Source organism: Macrosteles quadrilineatus, unplaced genomic scaffold, assembly GCF_028750875.1.
Source record: "Macrosteles quadrilineatus isolate MER2022 unplaced genomic scaffold, UCM_ALF_1.0 Scaffold_8__2_contigs__length_117827958, whole genome shotgun sequence".
NCBI lineage: Eukaryota > Metazoa > Arthropoda > Insecta > Hemiptera > Cicadellidae > Macrosteles > Macrosteles quadrilineatus.
Genome location: NW_026542601.1, coordinates 61,249,230 through 61,272,431, shown reverse-complemented (window position 1 = coordinate 61,272,431; position 23,202 = coordinate 61,249,230). Strand labels below are relative to the sequence as shown.

The window sequence follows — 23,202 nt, the reverse complement described above, 5'->3', positions numbered from 1 at the left end:
TAAGTTTGACAAGAAAGCGATGAAATGCAAACTTATTGGATATGATGGTAATGATGGATATCGTCTCTGGAATTCATGGAAATGTACTGTCATTCGGTCCAGGGATGTAAAATTTTTGAAAGAGCCTATTAGTGAATCCATAGTAAATAGGCCTATATCTTCAGAAGAAAAAGTCCCCGATGAAGCAAAAGATGAGAACTGTTCAGCCCCTGTAGTAGAAAATGTCCCCATTCTCTTTCCTGAAGATGAATCGGAAGAAGATAAATTGACAGACGAGGAAGCAGAACAACAGGAAGAAAACGTTGTGCAAACTCGCCAACTCCGAGATAGAGCTATGGTAAGGCAGCCCATTCGTTTTGAAGATTTTGTGATGAGTGCTGTTATGGGGAACACACACTATGAACCTAATACATACATGGAGGCATCGAACTGTGAAGATCATCTGCAATGGCAAAAAGCAATGGAAGATGAGATTAACTCACTTCACATGAATGAAGTGTGGACACTTACTGAACTACCCAAAGGTCACAAAGCCATACCTTGTAAATGGGTATACAAAGTAAAAACAAATGCCGATGGATCCATAGAGAGATACAAAGCCCGTCTAGTAGTAAAGGGATTTGTACAGAAGAAAGGAATTGATTATAATCAAACCTTTAGTCCAGTAGCAAAAATGCCAACAATCAGAAGTGTTATCGCAGTAGCTGCTAATGAAGGCATGAAACTTACACAATTTGATGTGTCTACTGCCTTTTTGTACGGCAAAATAAATGAAGAAATTTATATGCATCAACCAGAAGGATTCAGTGATAACAGTAATCACGTCTGCAAGCTTAATAGAAGTTTGTATGGTTTGAAACAAGCACCAAGATGCTGGAACGAGAGAGTTGGAATGGTCCTAACAAAACTGGGACTGAAAAAGAGTGATGATGATCCATGTCTTTTTATCCGTAACAACAATGGACATAAGTTAATCGTTGTTCTATATGTTGATGATGGACTCATTGCTTCAACTCATGATGAAGACTTAAATTCATTCCTAGTAGAATTGAAAAAAGAATTTAAAATCAAGTCAAAACCAGCAGATTATTTTTTAGGATTGGAGATTTCCAAATCTGGTGAAAATATCAAATTAAGTCAAGGAGGATATGTTTCAAGAATTTTGGAAAGATTCAACATGGAAAACTGCAGATCAGCACCAACACCTATAGTAAAATCTGAACAGGAAGACAAAAGAACAGATGAGACGTCTTTTCCGTATCGAGAAGCTGTCGGAGCTCTTATGTACCTCATGGTTAGTACCAGACCGGACATAGCGTACGCAGTGAGTGTCGTCTCCAGAAGCCTAGAAAATCCTACAATAAATGATTGGTGTCGAGTGAAGAGAATACTCAGATATCTTCAGGGTACTAAAGATTGTGGAATCGTGTACAAGAAGCACATTGGAAGTGGCGTTCTTAATTGCTACAGTGATTCAGACTTTGGTGGTGACCATGAAACCAGGAGATCGACAACAGGACTACTGACTCTGTACGCAGGTGGAGCGATATCATGGATCAGCCAACGACAGCCTTCTGTTCAACTTTCCACTACGGGAGCAGAGATAGTAGCTGCGAGTGAGGCGGCCAGGGATTCAATTTGGTTAAAGCGATTGCTAAGTTCATTAACTGAACTTAAAAGTACACCTGTGATCTTCGTAGACAATGAAGCTGCTATATGTCTAGCACAGAATCCAGAGCATCACAGAAGAACGAAACACATTGAAATAAAACACTTTTTCATTCGAGAACAAGTGACAGCAGGAAACCTTGAAGTGAAGAAAATTGACACAAGTGAACAACTAGCTGATTTGTTTACAAAACCTCTTCTTGGACCAAGATTGAAGGTTTTAAGACAGAAAATTGGACTGGCTTAACGTTCCTATGAAGTCTCTAAGGAAGCCTTGAGTAGGGGGAGTGTTGCATATAATAACTATTGGACTATGTTTATTATATTTAGTACTCTTTGACTTCCTTATGAGAATTCAAATGTTTTTGTTTTACATATGGTTTTCTGTTCTTCATTAACTATTCTGTAAATAAGTTTGACTAACATAGTACATTATAAAAGTTTCTTCCAGTAAAGTATTATTTTCATTTCATTCTATTTAACTTGTAACAATAGTATTTTATAACAATTTACTCACAATTATTAGCTCGCAGACTGTCAACTGTCCTAAATTGTGGATGTGCGGATGTCCCGTCCCGTCCGTCCGTGCCGTGCCGCCCTAGTGCGCGCACCCCCTCTTAAAAATGCCGTCCGTGCCGTACCGCCCGTCCGTGCCGTACCGCCCGTCCGTGCCGTGCCGCCGTAGTGCGCGCGTAGCTTTAGGGCTTGATTTTGAATTTTGTATTTTTCTAATTTTCGTATAGATACTTTCCAGTCTAAGGAGTCAAATGCTTTTTGGAGGTCGATGAATATGCCAGTGGCCGTTAGCTTTTCTTCCCAGATCTCCGCAATTAATTTTGTTACAAAGGTCTGCTATGGCGGTTGTGGTACTAAGTTTTTTTCTGAATCCATGTTGGCATGACGTGATTATGTTATATGTTTCTAGGTGTGCAATAATTTGATTGTGTATAGCACTTTCATCATTCATCATTCTTTAATCTTGATCATTTGAGCTTGAGAGAGTGGGTAAGTTTATGGGCCTGTAGTTTCCTGTGTTCATTTTGTCACCTGCTTTAAATTTAGGAATGATCTTGGCTACTTTGAGTTTGGAGGGGATTTCTGCTTGCAGGATTGATGTGTTTATTAAGTGTAAGAGTGGTTTTTTTTTTTTATTTCGTCAGTACAATATTTTACTATTTTTCCCGATATGTCGTCAAAGCCTGCAGAGTTTGTTGAGTTGAGCTGGAAAAGAATCTTTTCGAGTTCAGGGGTTGTAATTGTATTGAAACTGTCCAGAAAGGAGTGATGTCAAGATCTGTTGGGTCTTCAGCTGTGTGATTTAGACTTTGTTGTGATTTCATAGGTCCTAGAAACGTGGTATTAAAAATGTTGCTTATATGATACGGATCAGTGACTATATTTTATTGTTATGTAGTAGTTTGTAGTTCTCTTGTGGTGTATCTTCTATTTTATTCCTCTTTTCATTTATTGATTGTGTTCCATACCATTTTTACTTTGTTGTCGGCTTCTTGTATTCTTTGTAATGTTTGTAGTTTCTTTTTGTTCTTTGTATCCGTGTCGTATTCTTTCATTAGTCTTGAGAATAATTTTACCAACATCCAAGAGAGAAAACTTTGTTGTTTAACTGATTATAACATTAATGAATATGTAAACATTTTTACAAGGTAAATAACATTTCAAAATAACAAAGAAATAAGTTTGCATGTTTTTTTGCACTTTTTGTTTCAATAAATTTTGTTATGAAAAAATTTGGTAATCTCACCTTCCTTCTACACCAGTTGAAAAATTATTGCCACTTTAAAATTTACGTTACTTATTATTCAGTTTTTGACCACGGCCGCCTTTTCGCGGCCTTCAAAGTGGCAACGTCGCAAGTGGTGTTGAAACAGCTGTTTTGTTTGGAAGCAGCTAATGGTATTTGTGTATTTTTTTATAATATGAAAGCTTGTTTACTGGGCTATGAAATGAAGTCACTTTCAACAGTGTTTATTCCTAAACAAATTGACATTGAAAGTTGAAAGCACTATTGTAATTTCCTTTATTTTGTTAAAAGAATTTCACTCTAAGAGTGAGAGTGATCATCGACAAAAAGATTATGAAGGGATTCTAGTTACTTATAAAAAAGCAAACATTTTAAAATAACATTCTGCAGTGTTTTCTACAGTGTTTCAATTGTACAAAAACAGTCTGGAGGTAACATGAACTAACAATTAAGTTAATTATGACCTGAACTTTAACCTAACACAATATAACACTTGACATAGCCCCAAACTCTTATTAAAGCCTGAGCTACCATCCTGAAATGCCTAAATAAGGCAACCTTCTTTAAAAGAGCTTACCAACTTCTGCTCGTCAGAGGAGCATGTGCATGTTTGATTTATTTTTAATTTAACTTTTCGTTAGGATTGTAGTGTTGGGGCCGTCGACTCCCCTTACTTCCGAGCCAGTGAGTGCATGTGGATGATGCATGAATGGGACGGGTGGCGTCGTCCTGTAATCCAGCTACTAGGAGATCACGAATAGTGGATATTTATAGGCATGCACTGTGGATGTGATACTCCTTAGTGACAGTGTGGATTAACGTCCGCACGAGTGAGTACTACGGACTATCCGCAGTACTATCCTGATAATTAGACCAATTCGTATATACCAAGGAAAAAATGTGGTTCGGATTCCACTATAAACTGTAGGTCCCTTAAAAGTTCCATTAGCTGTATGGGCTATTAATTAACAGCTGTGTCTAAGGAATGTCGGCCTTAGTCACTAACAAGACTACAAGATCGCGCTACTCATCCTACTTATACTTATACTTTATACTTTCTTACACTCATCTCCATTCATACTTGGCTTAAAATACCTACTATGTATGTAAGTTTTTTTCATCTGAGGACGGGATCAGATTCCAGATCCCGAAACGTTGTGTATTGTTTTTTTTTTACAATCGTGATGGAAAATGTCCGCAATAAACCTTTGAACAATACTATGTATGGTCGCCATTTCATCGAACAGTAACAGTAGTATTAACAGTATTAACAAACTGTGTCTAAGGAATACGTCGGCCTTAGTCACTAACAAGACTACAAGCTCGCACCACTTATTCTACACTCGTCTCCATTCATGCTTGGATTAAAATACCTACTTTGTATGGTCGCCATTTTAATGAAAAGTATTAAAGTAAAAAATACAACATTAAATAATAAACATAGTTTTAAATAATTTGTTACGTTAGTATATTATTGTCATACAGTATTGTCTTTATTTTTCTCTAGTTAGCTTGGGAAAGGTAAAAAGCAACTTTTTTTATTTGGATGTCTCTGGTCGGATTTGTTTGTAAATTGTGATTTGTGACCATACCATACACAACCTTTCCATAACATAACCAATATCGTCTGCTACTGCAAGGTTTAGGCATTGTTTTAGTTTAGTAATGTTTACTGATTAATAATTTCCGATCATGAAAAAATAATGTTTACAGTTACAGTTATTCGCTTTTGAAATCGCATTTTACATTACAGCTACTATTAGTTGCCTTCTTTACCTAATGGATAAACGTATCTAATTTTACTATCAATATTTAAAACAACTAGGGTAGGTACCAGGTTTGTGTGGTTGGTGTGTATCCGTTATAACCTCAAATAAATTATCAAAACATTAGGGGTAGGCCTACTGAGTTTTATATTATTTTACTCTTATTTATAATAAAAATGTTAGTTCGTTCGGTCATTAAGTGTTTCTGTAAATGTCATCCAAGCTTTGTAAGGTGTTACACTAATAGAAACATATTGTTCCTTCGTGAAAGAGGAATGTTTGAAGATATTTTTCCAGATAATGGAGCGTAAGTATCAATATAGTAAGTTATACTTTATTAACCTCTATTTAAAATATACTCCAATGGATTAAATTACCTTGTAAATTTATTGATAAATAATACAACAATTAGATGCTCAAGATGTGCGTAGTAAATTTCTGTAAAGGTATAAGTACCTGAATACCCCCTCCTTCATCGTTGACCAGCCTGGGCCGGATAGATAGTGTCAAAATCCTTACAAAACTACTATTTACAAATAAATAAACATATATTTAATATATACTGACTGCGCATTGGTGGTGGATGCTTATTCTAGCGACAGTGTTGTCGAGTTTTAAAAAATCCATCAATTGAATAAAATGGCTTTGCTAGGAGAAGTTCTTTTAAGTTCTTGGTAAAAACCTTATCTTCCATGTCCACTAAACGTTTCGGCAGGGCATTGAACATCTTAACAGCAACCTGCGGGAAACTATCCCTCGTCATTGCTAGCCTACATCTAGTTGTGTTGAGTTTGTGTGCTCCCCTTATGTTGTGATCATGCTGTTCCCCTCTGTTTTCATGAAGATGCAAGTTGGATTTTATATGAAGAAGGCAACTGAATTATATATTGGTTGTATACTGTCAATATGTTAAGTTGTTTGAAGATGGGTTTACATGGCTGCGATCTTTTACTTCCAGTTACAATTCTTATTGCTTGTTTTTGTAGCTTCAGTATACGGATACACCCTGATGAGTGGCCCCAGAGTAAGATTCCATAATTTATATGACTATGGAATAGTGAGAAGTATATTGTCATGAGGTACTTCTGCGTGATTTGATGTTTGAGTTTTCTAAGAAGAAAAATTACACGCCTAAGCCTAAGGCACACAGCATCAACGTGGGAGTCCCATTGTAACTTGGGATCAAAGACAAACCCTAGTAGTTTTACTGGCTCGTCTTGAGATGGAGAGGTTTTGCTGAGCGTTAGTAGAAGCTTCTGGGTTTTGGCTTCATTTAGCTTAAGGCCATTGTGCCCAAACCAGCTACTTGCATTATTGAACAGTTCATCTGATTTCGCTGTCGCTTCAAGAAGGTGTTGTCCCCTGCCACAGAGAGTTGTGTCATCGGCGTATAGAAGGGTTTCATCATCCTTACCGAGGTCATTCATTAGGATCAAGAACAATGAAGGCCCCAATATCGATCCCTGCGAAACACCATGGTCCATCTTAGCTGGAGCAGAGAGAGCCCCCTGTATAGCCACCATCTGGCTCCTCTCACAAAGATAGGAGTCTAGTGTTTTGAGCACAGTCCCACCTAACCCATATCGAGCCAGCTTCGGAAGAAGAATACTGTGGGAGACAACGTCAAACGCCTTTGACAGATCACATAGGACAATGGACATGGAATGCTTGTCCTCAAAAGCATTTTGTATTCCTTTCACTAGGGAGATGAGAGCAGTAGCGGTTGATTTTCCTTTACGGAAGCCATGTTGTGAATTTGAGAAAAGATGGTTAGTCTCAAAATAGTCTACAATTTGGTTTTGCATTATTTTTTCAAGTATTTTTGCCAAACAGGGAATGATGGATATTGGTCTATAGCTTGATGCAGCGTTTACATCTCCTTTCTTGTAGATAGGAACAGTTCTTGAAATTTTAAGGCAGTCAGGAAAAATACCCGTTGACAGACAGCCATTTATAGCCCTACAGAGGGGTTGAGCAACAGCTTCTATAATATGCTTCAAGATGTGAGGTGTAAGACCATATATATCTGGACTGTAAGAGTTTGAAAAGCTCTTAGTAATTCTAATAATCTTTTGCTGAAGTTGTGGGTCTCCATTTCACAAGATTATGTTGTGCCACAGGCACCGCTAGAGCAGCAACAGAACTGTCAGATTGCATGTCATTAACAATGTCATCTACAGTGCTTACAAAGTAGGAATTAAATTCATCAGAGCTTATTTGACTACTAATGGTTGCTCTTGACTTTCTTGATTCATTTATGACACACCAAGCTGCTTTACACTTGTTATTGGAGCGCTCAATTTTATGTACAGTATGCAGCTTTTTAGCAGCATCTACTTCAGCCTGATAATTACACTTTGCCTTCAAGTATAATGCATATAACCTATCTCTTCGCTCTACGGACGCTTCAGCCTTATACTTATCAATTAATTAAGTTAGCCTAGTATCAATTTATTAATTTATTGTAGTTGATATTTTTACTCATGTTTTACATTCTTACATAGATCCTCTTCAGTATAATCCATATAGATCCTCTGCAGTACAATTGTAGAGATCGGTGAATTGTCAAGTTCAATGATGAGGGTAGTGTTTGTAAGTGTGTAAGTGTGTGTGTGTGAAAGTGTATTGTTCATCATAAATTTGGGTACCGGTAGCCATGTTCTTCGAAAAATTCTTTAAGTTGTAGCAAGGTCTTAATGTTAAGTATTCTATTAGCGAATTATTAAATTTGTTGTTATTTCATAAGTTATAGGCCTACATTACAAAACCCAGACATTCAAAAAGTTTAAGTTAATTCAGACTAAAAATAACTTATCTATACTTAATAATAAGTTTTTTTTACTAAGTTAGCACTACAGTATAGTCTATCAAAAGTCATGCTTTGCCAGAAGTTAGTTCAGAATTAATTGTATTGTAATTTGTTCCAGAAGTTCAATGACGGATATATTAAATGCTAAGCCCCAGTGTGTTTATGCTGGCTTTGATCCAACAGCCAAGAGTCTCCATGTTGGAAACCTACTTGTTCTCCTTAACCTTCTCCATTGGCAAAGAGGCGGACATCAAGTTATTGCTTTGGTAAAGATGTAGTCTCGTTGGTTGACGATAAAGCCTAATTTTAATTAACCCAATCATTAGTCTACACATCAGTGATACCATACTATATTTCAATAGTATGATATTAAGTTTATATAAACTTAACTATTATGATATTATAATTTTACGAGCTGTTGGCCCGTCCTACGTACGGGAATCGAGCAGTCCATTAAAACTTTATATAGTTATATCAATAAGTCTACTCCTAATTAATGCTTAGTTTAAGCAGTTCAAAATTAATTGTAAAGTAAAAGCTGACAAGATTAATAAAACTTAATTTCTATAAAACTAAAACCCTAAACTGAAATTGTGGCTTCGACATTCCCTAGTTCTCAAAATTATCTTTCTTTCAACAAAGAAATTATGAAAATCCATCAAGTGGTTGATTCAGAATCGTGAAAAAAAAACCCTGTCACGTTTTAATATATATGATTAGTAGGATATTATATAATCCTATTTTATATATAATATTTAACTTAAGCCTATAGGTTCTAATACTATGTAATTGCTTCAAAATGTGCAAAATCCAAAAGTTAATTTAATCTTTTTATTAGGTAGTTAAATAATTGGTCCGATAACACCACAACAAGAAATGAAGCAAGACCATGCCCTATTTTATATTATATATCTTTAGATCTTTGTCCTTAAAATTGGAAATAATTCTAATAGGGAATAAATCTGACATTTTGTAGGATGTAGTGAAAATCCTGCATATAGAAATCCACTTACTCTGTAGGTTTGCGGCGTCAGGGATATTTAGGCCTACCAATTTACTATTCATATTTTAGGTTCAACGAGCTGGTGGCCCGTCCTACGTACGGGAATCGAGTAGTCCATTAAAACTCAAAATTCAATCATAGTTTGAGCAGTTCAAACATTTATTTTAAAGAAAAATCTGCCAAGATGAATCAAAACATTTGATCATTGTTATTTTCCCAACATTTCCTCAAAAAGTCGAGTAGTAAAATAATTTGCATAAGCTTTCTTTTGAAGATTTTTGAGCTTCGATTCGTATACAGGAATGGTTATAGAATCTAGCTTATTTCCTATAATCAATGACAAAATCAGAGAGTAAATAAACTAACCTCATAGTTCTATAGAATATTTTTTTATTCAACCAGCTGTTAGTTATAACAAATTATATCCTAGATACTCTAATACGAGCAATGTTTGCTTGTATGTATGCTTGCTTGCTTGCTTGCTTGCAGAAAGATCTCGAAAACGGCTCCGACGATTTTCTTCAAATCTTGTAAATAGTTTATTTTTGGCCTAAAAACAAGTTTCATGCAGTTAGAACTGCCAACAAAAATCTAATTACGTAGAAAAACGAAACTGAAAGTCACATTTTTTTAACATTAGTCTTATGGGTTCAGGGTTGCTAAGTAACCATGTTGGTTGAATTAAATAACAAGGAAAAGGTAAACAAAAGACTTGAAGTTGTAGCACGTGTTCATAATAAACCAACTACCCACAGTATACTAGCAAATTACAAATACAGTACAAAAGGAAAAACATCACTTGTTAATATTGAGCAAAGATTATACCAAAGATTGCTTATACTTAAGATTACTCGAGACATTGTAGTCAAGGGTAGCAGTGCGAAGTCAAGGATCTGTTTATGACGAATACATTAAGGTATCTGCAATCCTAAAATGCTATGGGAAGGGAAGGAAACAGGTCCGTGACGTAGGAAGTAGTGAAGGAAGTAGTAAAGGCAATCATAAAATGCTATGGGAATAGAGGGAAACAGGTCCGCGACGTAGGATGTGGTGAAGGAAGTAGTCAAGGCGAGCTGTCCGGAGTGTGGGAACTGTTTATGACGATAAGATTAATGTATCGGCAATCTTTAAATGCAATGGGAAGGGAGGGAAACATGTTTGCGACGTAGGAAGTGGTGAAGGAAGTAGTAAAGGCGATTAGTATGGAGTGTGGGAACTGTTTATGACTATTAGATTAACGTATCTGCAATTCTGAAATGCTATGGGAAGGGAGAAAAACAGGTCCGCTACGTTGGAAGTGGTGAAGGAAGTAGTCAAGGCGACCTGTCCGGAGTGTGGGAACTGTTAATAACGATTAGATTAAGGTATCTACAATCTTAAAGTGCTATGGGAATGGAGGGAAACAGGTCCATGACGTAGGAAATGGTGTAGGACGTTGTAAAGGCGAGCCGTGTGGAGTTTGGGAACAGATTTATGTATCTCCGATACTAAGACTGCTTTCAGAGTGAACTAATGATTTTCTCCGAGCAAAGCTCGGTCCCCAGGTACTTGCACTAAAACAAACTAAATATTATTTTAAAGACTACTCAATAAAATAAATGAGAACATCTAGTATTTTACTATGTATTTTTATAATTAATCTCTCATCCTCTTACCGAATAAATGAACGTATAAATGATTATAGCATTGCATATAGTATAAATAAGTCAATTCTACTTATGACATTTCATTTTCATCCAAATGCTAAATTTGTGTCGAAAACGCTGAATGTTTACAGCTGTTACATTAAGCAAATGGTATTATACCAAAAGCTAGAGTAGAGATATAGATTATAACTGGAGTCACTACTCTCTGGATAAACGTTAGAGAAAAACATGCCTCTGTTTTGGCTGGTTTGTTTTTGGTGTTTCGTGTTGTTAGGTTGGCCGTGTGATCGGTTGGTGGGATGCTGTCAAATAATTCCAATTCATTCGAACCTAACCATACTATTTATTTGGGGTTATGTTATCCGTTATTTCAAGGACTTGTATCAAAAACTTATTTAAGTTATTGCACGTTAAAACCTCTGAATTTAAAGTTATTTTGAAACATTATAAATTGTTTTTGTTTGATAGTAAATAAATACTAACTTATTTACCTCTTTTCAAGCTATGTGGTGAAAATAAGCTAGTCAAGTTTCCTGCTTTGGAGATATTGGTTTAGGCCAATAGCCCTATGGCATTTGATTAAATAACGACCATCGGTTTATGATCTTGTTAAAATGGGTTGCTCTTGCTCGTAAAATAAATAAATAAACTTATATTGCAATCATAAACTTGAGTTGGCAGATTTTTGTTTACTATCATCAACAAAACAGGATGACGCCATCTTGATTTTGCCTCTAATTTGACAAGTCCCACCAACCCGATCACCCGGCCAACCTAACAAAATAAAACTCTGAAACAAAACCAGCAAAAACAGTGGTACGTTTTTAAAACACAGAGTGGTTACTCCAGTTATTATTACAGCTCCGTGGAGTAGAAGTTAGAGTTAGCGTCGGCTGCTAGACTTTAAAAAAATTAAAACTTAATTTCTAAAAAACTGAAACCCTAAACTAAAATTATGGCTTTGACATTCCCTAGTTTTCAAAATTATCTTTCTTTCAACACAAAAATCATTAAAATCCGTCCAGTGGTTGATTCAGAATCGTGAAATAAAAAAACCCTGTCACGTTTTAATATATACATGATGTTGTGTTCCAGGTAGGTGGAGCCACAGGACGAATTGGTGACCCGAGTGGTCGAAGTAAAGAGAGAGAAGAACAATCTAGTAATGTGATCCAAGATAACCTTGAAGCTATTACTAGAAATATCCAAAGAGTATTTAAGAATCATGAGGAAATCTTCTGGAAGAAAAAAGAAGAAGAACCACTGTTGCCTGTTAAGTGAGTAGCAAAGCTTATTTGTTCTAAATGGCTACGATATTTAAAAATTGAAAATGTTAGATAGGTTTAAGACCTAAAGGGAAAGGCTAGATGAAGACAACTAAAAAGAGGGAGAGTAGAATAGTATGACTAAGATATAAATATTGTTATGCTCTTTGAAAAGAGAGTTGTACCATCTGCATTTAATCTAGTAACATAGATAAAAATATAATATAAAAAATATAATATAAAAAAAATAAATAAAATATAATATAATATAAAATATAAAAATATAATATAGTATAAAATAGATTTAATCTAGTAGGTCTTCAAATGTTACTTGGAAGATCATTTATAGAAATTAAAAACATAAGAGGTCTAACATAAGAGGGTAGGGACCCCTGAGGCACTCCTCAATCCACTATAACCTCGGTAGACATCTTACCGTTAACAGAGACAATCTGTCTTCCATTACTGAGGTAAGATTTTAGAAACTGAAGAGCGGTATCCTTCGAAAGTGGATGAATGAACAATGAGGTGAAGTGGAATGTGGAAAAGAAAAGAGTGAGATGGCAGATGGTGCTTTGATGGGTAGGAAAATACCCCCGCCGCAGCAAACCTGCCGTCTAAGCGAATTTCCATTTGGCCGAATTGATTTTCAATTGATCTATTTAAATAACATTAGGTTTAACGAGTACCTAGGTTTGCTGCTACAAGGAAACTAATAAAGTAGTGTGTTTTTAGTAAAATATTGATAGCTTACTATAAAATAAATAAATTTGCCAAGTTTGATCAAAATATATCCATAAACAAACAAACTACAACATTTTACAATATTCTCCATAAGAATAACATGGGAATTTTAAATTTACCATTTTTTTAGTTTTCTCCGTAACCAATAACCGTACAAAAACACTTTGATATACTGAATTGTTTGTTTTTTTAAGCTCTTTAAGAAGGTTTAGAGAAAAATTGGGAAATTTTGTGTTTTGAAGGTAAAAAGTGAGAAAAACCAATTTTTACCCCATAAAACCCCCCATAAAACCCTGTTCCCATGGACCGATCATGCTGGATCGCGAACTCATTCACGTTTATCCCGCCTTACACCTTCAAACCAAATTTCATCAAAATCGGATAAAAATTACTCAAGTTATCGTGTTCACGGACACATATATATATATATAAATCTATATATATACCTATATATATATATATATATATATATATACATATATAAAAATTTGAACGAATGGTGTTTTTGGCCTCTGGGGACATTAAAATGAAAAAGTAAATCGGTCCCGGGCCTAAGTCTTACCATGAGACCTACGGTAATAGCTACTTCCCTATAGGGAAATTCGCTAAAAGCTAGTAGCTTAGTCAACGCCTAAACCCAGACTTAAGTGGAAGTGATATGTGTATATTTATTTTAAAATATGTATCACAAATTGTTTTTAATTGTAATATTCACAATTATTTAATCAATAGAGTCAATGACCTTTAAGTTTTATTTTCCAGAGTTGTCAATAATGAGACGTGGTACAAGGACCTCAATTCATTAGACTTTATCTGCGGAATAGGCCGTCACTTTAGAATGGGAATAATGCTTAACAGAACTGCCGTCGCGACTAGACTTAAGTCAGATGTCGGCCTGAGCTACACAGAGTTCTCCTATCAGATATTCCAGGCATATGATTGGTACCAGCTCTTCAACAAATATGATTGTAGATTTCAGGTTAGTTGTAACATGTTGATGTAATAATAAATTAACAATGATCATTTCCAGATGTATTTAATTGGTACTATAATAACTTATATTGGAGATATTGGCAATTAATAATGAAATGTATAATTAAATTTACAAGCTCAACAAGGCCAATATATAATAATTGAGCGGAGCTCACTTTCCCTCACTTTGTAACTTCTTTGTAAGAGCATCAGAATGTAATGGCTTGACCATTTTTCAGATTGGAGGCAGCGATCAGATGGGAAACATCCATTCAGGTCATGATTACATTGGCAAGTTTTCAAAGAAGGACGTTTTTGGTAAGGCAATATTATATTATTGATACAATTATCAATTTGTAGACTAGGCTATTTAAATTTTAATCTCTGTAAGTGGTTAATATTTTGTTACATCAATATTGATTTTATTTTCTAACCAAGTTCTTAGTATCTTATCTAACAACTTAACATTTTCCACAACGAGAAATAACAAGTACACAAACAACGTAAAGACATTAATTTGGTATTTCAGCGCTAGTGTCTCAAAGTATTGCTTGTAGTAGTTACTGTTCTAGTGTCAAACTGTCGTTAGAAAGCATCATTAATTGTTAGCCCAATGACAAATTTCTTCTGGGTTCTCAATCAATTCAGCCACCTACAGAATGGCAAGCTTCTAATAAATTGACTGCCCAGTCATCCAACAGTAATGTTAAACTTGCAATTTTCAGGTTTAACCCTTCCTCTCATAACGTCAGAAAATGGTGAAAAGTTTGGAAAGTCAGCTGGAAACGCTATATGGCTGGACCCTGAACTGACGTCACCATTTGAGCTGTATCAGTTCTTCATTCGAACAGCTGACGCAGATGTGGAGAAACTTTTGAAACTGTTTACGTTTAGAAGTGTACCCAGCATTCAAGATCTGTGTAAAAAACATATGGCAAGTTTACTCCAATTTTAAAGTTAGGCCTACAGTATCAAAAGTGTTGTCCCAATATGACTCTTTTTTGCATAAGTAAAACCTTAGTTTTATTATTCTTCTTGGGAAATTTTGTATTGATATTGCTTGTTTTTAATCCTAACATTGCTGGTTTGATCCTGAGAAGAATTGGTTGGATCCAGCATTTGGACTTTTTTGGGCTAAATAAGACTAGGGGCTCTATATAAATAAATACTGGTTAAATAGGTAGTAAAATTATAAGGTTTGGTTTGTTCTCTAACAAAATCACAAAACAATTGCACAGGTGTTATCATTTTAAAATTTAAACGTAAACAAATTTTAAAACATTTTGTAGTACCTTCATTTTTTTTTATTTATTGGTCATAGCCTCCTCTAATACAAGGCTGCGGCGAGACAAACCTGGCAACACTGCTGTCCCGGCAAACCAAACAGCTGATGTACAGCTGTTGATAATGGAGCATAGACATTGCTTAGGTTTACACATTTTGTTATTACCGTGGCAATAAGCATTCCGGTGCAACTTTGCCACACACCAACAGCTTTGTATTAGAGGATGATTGATTGATAAAAAGGGATGGACTCTAGGTCCAGACACGTCAGTCATAGCTAATGTAAATGTGCCACAGGATCCATGGTATTGGCATGGCATTTCATATGAATGAACAATAAACACATGGGGGGGGGGGAAGTTTTCCAAATCCTCCAAATGTCTAGGGATTCAACTTTAAATGGTTTGAATGTTTCCAGAACAAACCAGAACTAAGACAAGCCCAGAAAATTCTTGCAGAAGATGTTACTCTGCTTGTACATGGAGGTTTGTACAACTTTATTCCCACCATTCTCATGAAGATACTCGTATTTAGATTACAGTTTTTTCACATTGGTTGTGTTATGTATCTTATACAGGGTGAGGCAGTGAAAGCAGAACGATATTGAAAAATCACAAATAATTTGTTCATAGAAAAAGGATAGTTGTTCTAACATAAATCTTAAGTACATGAGTGAAAATTAATGTTTTACTTTATAAAAATGTTTACAGTGTCAGTAAGGTGGCGTTTTTTGTTTTGCAAACATTGTTAAAATCTGAAATGAAATCCGGCCATGATGTTACGTAGCATCTGCAAAACGTCTGAAATTGTTTTGTAGCACTTTGTCATGCTAGCAGTGGCGTCAAAGCTATTCACCCAAAGGAGGGTAGCTTTTCTTAATGGAACGGGAACCTGTGGATAAACTGAACTTACGATGGAAAGCGCGCTGAGCACAAACCAGACTATCTCTCTGTACACTCTTCTGACCCTCCATACTACTGAAATTTCCTCTTTTAGACGCTCTAGGTTTCCCCCGTACTATCATAACCCAACCCCCGTCATCTGGAGTCAGAATTGTGACATTTCACTGCCTCACCTTGTACCATGAACAATATAACTTGATACCTATAATACTAGGTTGATAATACTAGGTAATAATGCTTGCTAGTAATCAGTTTTTTTCCAGATTTTACAGATCTTATAATGGTTGTTTGTTTATAGTAATTGTGCTTTGGGTGATATTTCAGGACATTTTTGCACCCAATTCATTATAGTCCTCCTAATTCACTGCTTAAATTTTGGAAAACTAAAGGTAAAAATAATAGAAAAATTAAACTAAACTTCCTAATTTTCCTTGTCACTTTTTCTTAGCAGCTCAGTCTTGTGGGTGTGCTATAAAATCTCCTACTCTCTTTATGCAAAACAGTAACTACCTCTAAAACTTAATATTGACTTTAATTGAGCTGCCTACGTATGAGCAGTAGCCCTATCAGATAAAGAAACGTTTCAATTATGTTTACAGAGGCAGGTCTAGAGAGCGCCAAGACGACAACAGCTGCATTGTACGACTCCAGTGTAGAACAGCTGGGTAAGCTGACTGCGCAAGATATGGTGAAGCTGTTCAAAGGAGCGAGAGTCCTAGACTTGATACTACGAGCAGACCTCACCATACAAGATCTGGCCATGGAGGCAAAGTGTTTTGGGACTACAGGTTTGTGGCTGGGATACAGGATGTTAAGGTTGTTTGCATTGAAATTTGGAAAACTTGTTTAAGCTTTACAACATATTTTTAGGAAACTCTGTGAAATTTAACTTTTTAAGTAAACTCATTTTTGCTTACTCATATGAAAAATAGTTGGTATATTTTACATAACTTGACCAAATTTAATATAAATGGAATCATTTTTACTCAAGTTATCACACTTACTAGCTTTTTGGCCTACAACCGTGTTTAGATGATGCTGAGGAACACCACAATTATCTACTAGATGATGTATACTGAGTAATTAATCTAGGACTGTGTAAATCAAGGTGGACAAAGCTCTGCCAACGTCACAGGGACTAAATACTGTATAAAATTACTTATTTTGTTAAATTACTTTATTAGGGATAACTATGGCATTGCCACCATATGACTATACGAGTCCCATTATATATCATGAAAATATTTTATTTTTAAAGCATTCTAACTCTTTCTCATAATGTGACTTATCAGTTTTGCCAATATTGAGCATGGTTTTAGCCGTTAAGCCACCAAGACAGTCATCACCCTGATCTTTGCCACACCAGAATACCTTCATCCCCTTCTTTAGAGCTTAAAATTATACTTTTTTGATGAAGTTGACTGTTGTGTAGGTATCGCTCAGACCATCATCTCAGCAGGTGGGTTCTACATCAACCAAAAACGTGTGACTAACCCGAGTGAGATGGTGAGCAAGTCTGTGCACATTCTGCCCAACAACATCTCTCTCCTTAGAGTTGGTGAGTAGAACACTTGACACTTGCTGTCGATGAGTCTGTCAGACATTGGGTGGTTATCTGTACTTTAATGACAAAGAGGTCGTCAGTTGACTATGATCAAGACTACGATGACTAAGACTAATGACTAAGATCAGCTGTTTCATTAGTCATGATATTTTATTTAGATCCCAATGATCAGGAACAGCTGGGTTCAGTTTTGAACCATCAAAAAGCTACTGACTTTTCTTAGGATGAAAAGACAAGCACTATAATAACCACTCGGCTACGGTACCCAGTTGTTATCTAACATTCACTCACATACACATTCATACAACCATACTCTTCTTCATTTAGATGTACAGTAGAACCTTGCTAATCTTACCTAGGATGGTCCGACTCCTCGCTTGGCCCGACTGTGCTGCTGACATAATAGGCTTCCGCTAACATAAACTTACCCTTATTGTCCTAGACAAATACCCAGAAAGTTTTATAAAATGTGTTTATTCTAATGTGTTGAAATTTGTTGTATATTTAACTATTTCTGCCCATCTATATCTATAAAAGAGGAAGTATGTTTGTATGTATCCTATGGACTCCGAAACCGCTCAACAGATTGTAATGAAACTTTCAGGCATTATTAAGCATTATTCAAGGATGGTTTGTGTGAAGTTTGGTGCAGATCCGTCTAAAAGGGCTCCGCCCCAGAGGGTTTTAAGGGGTCCAATGTCATACTTTTAGAACTACAATGTTTACAAATAAATATAAGTACTTGGGGACCGAGCTTTGCTCGGGAAAATCATTAGTTTACTCTGAAAGCAGTTTAGTATTGCAGAATGCAGATACATTAATCCATTCCCGAACTCCACACTAATTGCCTTTACTACTTCCTTCACCACTCCCTACGTCGTGGACCTGTTTGCCTTCCTTCCCTATACCATTTTAGAATTGCAGAAACATAATTGCCACAGACAGTTCCCACACTCTGCACTGCTAGCCTTACTACTTCCTTCACCATTTCATACTTCATGGACCTTTTTCCTTCCCTTCTCATAGCATTTTAGGATGGAAGATACATTAATCTAACTGCCACACACGGTTTCAACACTCTGCAGATACCTTAATCTAATTGTTATAAACAGTTCCCACACTCCGGACTACTCGCCTTTACTACTTCCTACGCCACTTCCTACGTCGTGGACCTGTTTTCATCTCTTTCCATAGCATTTTAGTAATTTAGATACATTATTATAATTACCACGCAAAAATTCCCCACACTCCGCACTGCTAGCCTTTACTACTTCTTTCACCATTTCCTATGTCATGGACCCGTTTCCTTCTTCTCATAGCATTTCAGTATTGCAGATATATTAATCTAACTGCTTAACCTTTACTACTTCCTTGACCACTCTTCCTACGTCTCGGACCTGTTTTCCTCCCTTCCCATAGCATTTTACGATTGCAGATACCTTAATCTAATCGTCATAAACAGTTCCCACACTCCAGACTGCTCACGGTTACTACTTCCTTCACCACTTCATACGTCACGGACCTGTTTCCCTCCCTTCCCACGGCATTGATACCATGATCTAATCGTCATAAACAGTTCCCACACTCCGCACTGCTTGCCTTTACTAGGCCTACTTCTTTAACCACTTCCTACATCGCGGACTTGTTTCCCTCTCTTCCCATAGCATTTTAGGATTGCAGATACCTTAATCTAATCGTCATAAACAGTTCCCACACTCCGGACTGCTTGCCTTTACTACTTCTGTCACCACTTCCTATGTCGTGGACCTGTTTCCCTCCCTTCCCATAGCATTTTAGGATTACACAGGGTGTCTAGTAGTCGGGAAAATCGGGAAAGTCGGGAATTAGTATTGAATTTCAAAATGGTCTTGAAAGTCGGGATTTAGTCTTAAATTTGATTTAAAAGTCGGGAATTTTCATGATTTTGCCGCGATCGTCGTCTTGCGTTTACGTAAGCGCAAAATGATGATGTCTACACGGCCTCGGGAAATGTTCACGATTTTGCCGCGATAGTGGACGACGACGATGACGTTTCCGAAACCACTAAAGACGACGATGACGATTCTGTAACAGCAGGAGACGACGATGATATCTGCTCGGCCGCGGGAAATGTTCATGATTTTGTCACGATCGCGGACGACGACGATGACGTTTCCGTGAGCGCGGGAGACGACGATGACGTTTCCGTGACCGCGGGAGACGACGATGATATCTGCTCGGCCGCGGGAAATGTTCAGGATTTTGTCACGATCGTGGACGACGACGAGGACGTTTCCGTGAGCGCGGGAGACGACGATGACGTTTCCGTGACCGCGGGAGACGACGATGATATCTGATCGGCCGCGGGAAATGTTCAGGATTTTGTCACGATCGTGGACGACGACGATGACGTTTCCGTGACCGCGTGAGATGACGATGACGTTTCCGTGACCGCGGGAGACGACGATGATGTCTACACGGCCGCGGGAAATGTTCATGATTTTGCCGTGATCGCGGACGATGACGATAACATTTCCGTGACCGCGGGAGATGACGGTGATGTCTAAACAGCCGCGGGAAATGTTCATGATTTTGTCACGATCGCGGACGACGACGATGACCGCGGGAGACGACGATGATATCTGATCGGCCGCGGGAAATGTTCAGGATTTTGTCACGATCGTGGACGACGACGATGACGTTTCCGTGACCGCGGGGGATAACGATGACGTTTCCGTGACCGCGGGAGACGACGATGATGTCTACACGGCCGCGGGAAATGTTCATAATTTTGCCACTATCGCGGACGACGACGATGACGTTTCCGTGACCGCGGGAGATGACGATGACGTTTCCGTGACCGCGGGAGATGACGATGGCGTTTCCGTGACCGCGGGAGACGACGATGACGTTTCCGTGACCGCGGGAGACGACGATGACGTTTCCGTGACCGCGGGAGACGATGATGATGTCTACACGGCCGCGGGAAATGTTCATGGTTTTGTCGCGATCGCGGGAGATGACGATGACGGTTCCGTGACCGCGGGAGATGACGATGACGTTTCCGTGACCGCGGGAGACGACGATGACGTTTCCGTGACCGCGGGAGACGACGATGACGTTTCCGTGACCGCGGGAGACGACGATGATGTCTACACGGCCGCGGGAAATGTTCATGAGTTTGTCGCGATCGCGGACGACGACGATGACGTTTCCGTAACCGCGGGAGATGACGATGACGTTTCCGTGACCGCGGGAGATGACGATGACGTTTCCGTGACCGCGGGAGACGACGATGATGTCTACACGGCCGTGGGAAATGTTCATGATTTTGCCGCTATCGCGGACGATGACGATGACGTTTCTGAGACAGCGGGAGACGACGATGATGTCATTGATGTCTACAAGGCCGCGGGAAATGTTCATGATTTTGCCGTGATCGCGGACGACGACGATCACGTTTCTGTAACCGCTGCAGTCAATGATGATGTGTAAACGTACGGTACGTGGAAGATTTCATGATAAAAAAAAAACAAATTTGCTAGTTAGAATTTTTTATTGCTGCATTATTTCTTTACTTGAAAACACCACATTATCATAATACTACTTATATGACAAAGACAGAGGTTGGTGTAGTATTATTCAGAAAATTTGGTTAAGCTATAAAAATTGGTATCGGTATCAAGAATCGAGAATCGATACATTTTGGTATCAACACGCACTAATTGTTGAAAAAACTAGTCTTGAAAAATCTGGAATTAGTCTTGAAAAGTCTGGAATTAGTCTTGAATTTTATAATGGAAATAAACTAGACACCCTGTACAGATACCTTAATCTAATCGTCATAAACAGTTCCCACACTCCAGACTGCTCGCCTTTACTATTTCCTTTACCATTTTCTATGTCACTGACCTGTTTCCCCAGAATAGAAACAACTTTTATTTGAAGCGGTTTTCAGTACAAAAATACACTGCTTTTCAAAACAACTCAAGTCAGGTAAATAAGTATCTCAGGTTATTAAATATCTAAACATTATAAGTAAAAACCTTTATCAAAGTATTATAAACAATAAAAGGGATTGCAATGCCTTAATATTTTTATCTTTTGTTCTATACCCACACAATCTAACATAAATTATTAATTGAATAATAATCGTGTGTGCTATCTCAGGTATTCAAATGCCTCTCAATTTGTCATAAACCCACCACATTACTGTCATTAAAAGAAGGAACTCCAATAATACTAATGCGAAAGTTATATACACCCAAGCTGTGCAACGGGACCAGACCGACAGTTTAAAAAAATGACACCAAACTTGATCTAAGCAACAATCATCAGTGGTAAGTTTAAAGGAGGAATAGTCTTAATCCTAAGAATGCAGATGATTTCATCCGAATATTCTATTTTTGTTTTTGGTATATACATTTTCATTAATTATCTTAAAGAACAAATTACCATTTAAAATAATAGTTGTTAGCGCAGCAACGCGCCGGGTAGGCCCTAACTGCTAGTTATTTATACATATGCAGTAGGCTCCCACAATATTGTTTTTGAAATTATAGTTTTTGTTCATCCGTCAAAAATAAAATGGAAGCAAAACAAAAAAAAAATGAACAAAGCTTCAAGGTCAAGCTATCCGTTCAATGAATGGACGGATGACGAGAAACTCAAGAAAGAATAGAAGAACAAAGAGAAAGAATAAGCAATGTTTTTATGTCATTGTTATTTAATGTTTTTATTTATAACATTCGTCTGTCCTGAAACAGCGTAGCAGTAGCCTATGACTAGCAGTAGTTTACTAGATTTTCTATTGTTCTGTGCTTTATTTTGCTGTACAACGTTTGGCAATTTGTTTGTTTGAGTAAAAATTTGAGAAAGCTGTGATTTTAAACGTTACAGTTTTTATTACTGAACCAAGGTCAGTGACTTAACAGAATTATCATGAATGTGCAATAGCCTACTAATTGTATTTTGATAATGTAATAATATTTGCGTATTTTGCAATTTATCACATTGAAGCCCATTTTATGCAATATAAGGCGTCGTTTATGAGTTAGAAATTACTGTTTTATGTCATGTTGGATTAACCGTGGTTTTCAGTTATCCGTGGTCTGTTAAAAATACAGTTTTACTATGTGTTTATTTCAATAAACGTGTTCCTCTAATAATCCAACCTTTTTGCTGTTCCAACGATGCTCCCGGTCCCGTAGGTGACGGATTAGCAAGGTTCTACTGTGTTCTACTGTAATACACACGCACCGTTCTGCCAAGAGAGAACAGTGTGTTTTGTACTATTCATGTAGACAATTAGACATAGATTAATTTGGTCTATAGTTATCATGAAGTTCTTTTATTTTCAACCACTACAGTATTTATTAATTTCAACACATTTTTCAGGTAAGAAAAGTTACTTCATCATCAGGTGGGCGACATAGAATAATCTCTTAGTATTTAGTATATAACCTGTATAAAATAAAGTATTCCACCATCATACTGACAAATATTTAACCCCCTACCAGAGGACTTCTTCCAATTCTCATCTCAGTTTTGTATGATCTCAGATTTAATTTTTTTTTATCTCAGGAATTTTTGTTATTAAGATGTACTAAATTTATTTTTTCTTGTATTGACTTGGCTAATGCAAGTATTGTCAGTTTAGCCCAATAAATGACTTATTGACTTATTAATTTCTTTGCAGACTTGTTCATCCCCAAAAGAGGCTATTGCGGTTGTAGCATAATCGGAAACACCATAAAGATTGCTAACAAATGCAGTAGAGTTAAGGTTAATCCTCATTTGCCTACCAGAGAACTTCTCTTTTGGAAGTTCACGTAAACA

At 37.1% G+C, this 23,202-nt stretch overlaps 1 protein-coding gene across 3 annotated transcripts; it reads left to right on the top strand.

Moving 5' to 3' along the window:
- The first annotated feature begins 5,053 nt into the window (after positions 1-5,053).
- LOC129000764 (tyrosine--tRNA ligase, mitochondrial-like) lies at positions 5,054-22,863 on the top strand. 3 transcript variants are annotated; one of them, XM_054427753.1, is made up of 10 exons: positions 5,054-5,256; positions 8,124-8,271; positions 11,750-11,931; positions 13,426-13,642; positions 13,875-13,953; positions 14,361-14,569; positions 15,338-15,404; positions 16,421-16,609; positions 17,254-17,379; positions 22,762-22,863. In XM_054427753.1, exons 2-10 carry the CDS (start codon positions 8,131-8,133, stop codon positions 22,797-22,799), a joined length of 1,248 nt encoding a protein of 415 aa, XP_054283728.1. In that variant the 5' UTR covers positions 5,054-5,256; positions 8,124-8,130; the 3' UTR covers positions 22,800-22,863. The 3 variants fall into 3 exon arrangements, with proteins under 3 accessions (XP_054283728.1, XP_054283727.1, XP_054283726.1); XM_054427752.1 differs by lacking the exon at positions 5,054-5,256 and adding an exon at positions 5,266-5,503 and having other exon boundaries at positions 8,127-8,271; XM_054427751.1 differs by lacking the exon at positions 5,054-5,256 and adding an exon at positions 5,266-5,503.
- Positions 22,864-23,202: the final 339 nt, after the last annotated feature.

Bases quoted from the DNA above. Each gene is read 5' to 3' on its own strand.
- LOC129000764 (XM_054427751.1), top strand. From the start codon at position 5,373: ATGTTAGTTCGTTCGGTCATTAAGTGTTTCTGTAAATGTCATCCAAGC. The intron at 15,405-16,420 runs GTTTGTACAACT...TTATGTTTACAG, and splicing joins TACTCTGCTTGTACATGGAG to AGGCAGGTCTAGAGAGCGCC. The intron at 17,380-22,761 runs GTGAGTAGAACA...CACATTTTTCAG, and splicing joins CATCTCTCTCCTTAGAGTTG to GTAAGAAAAGTTACTTCATC.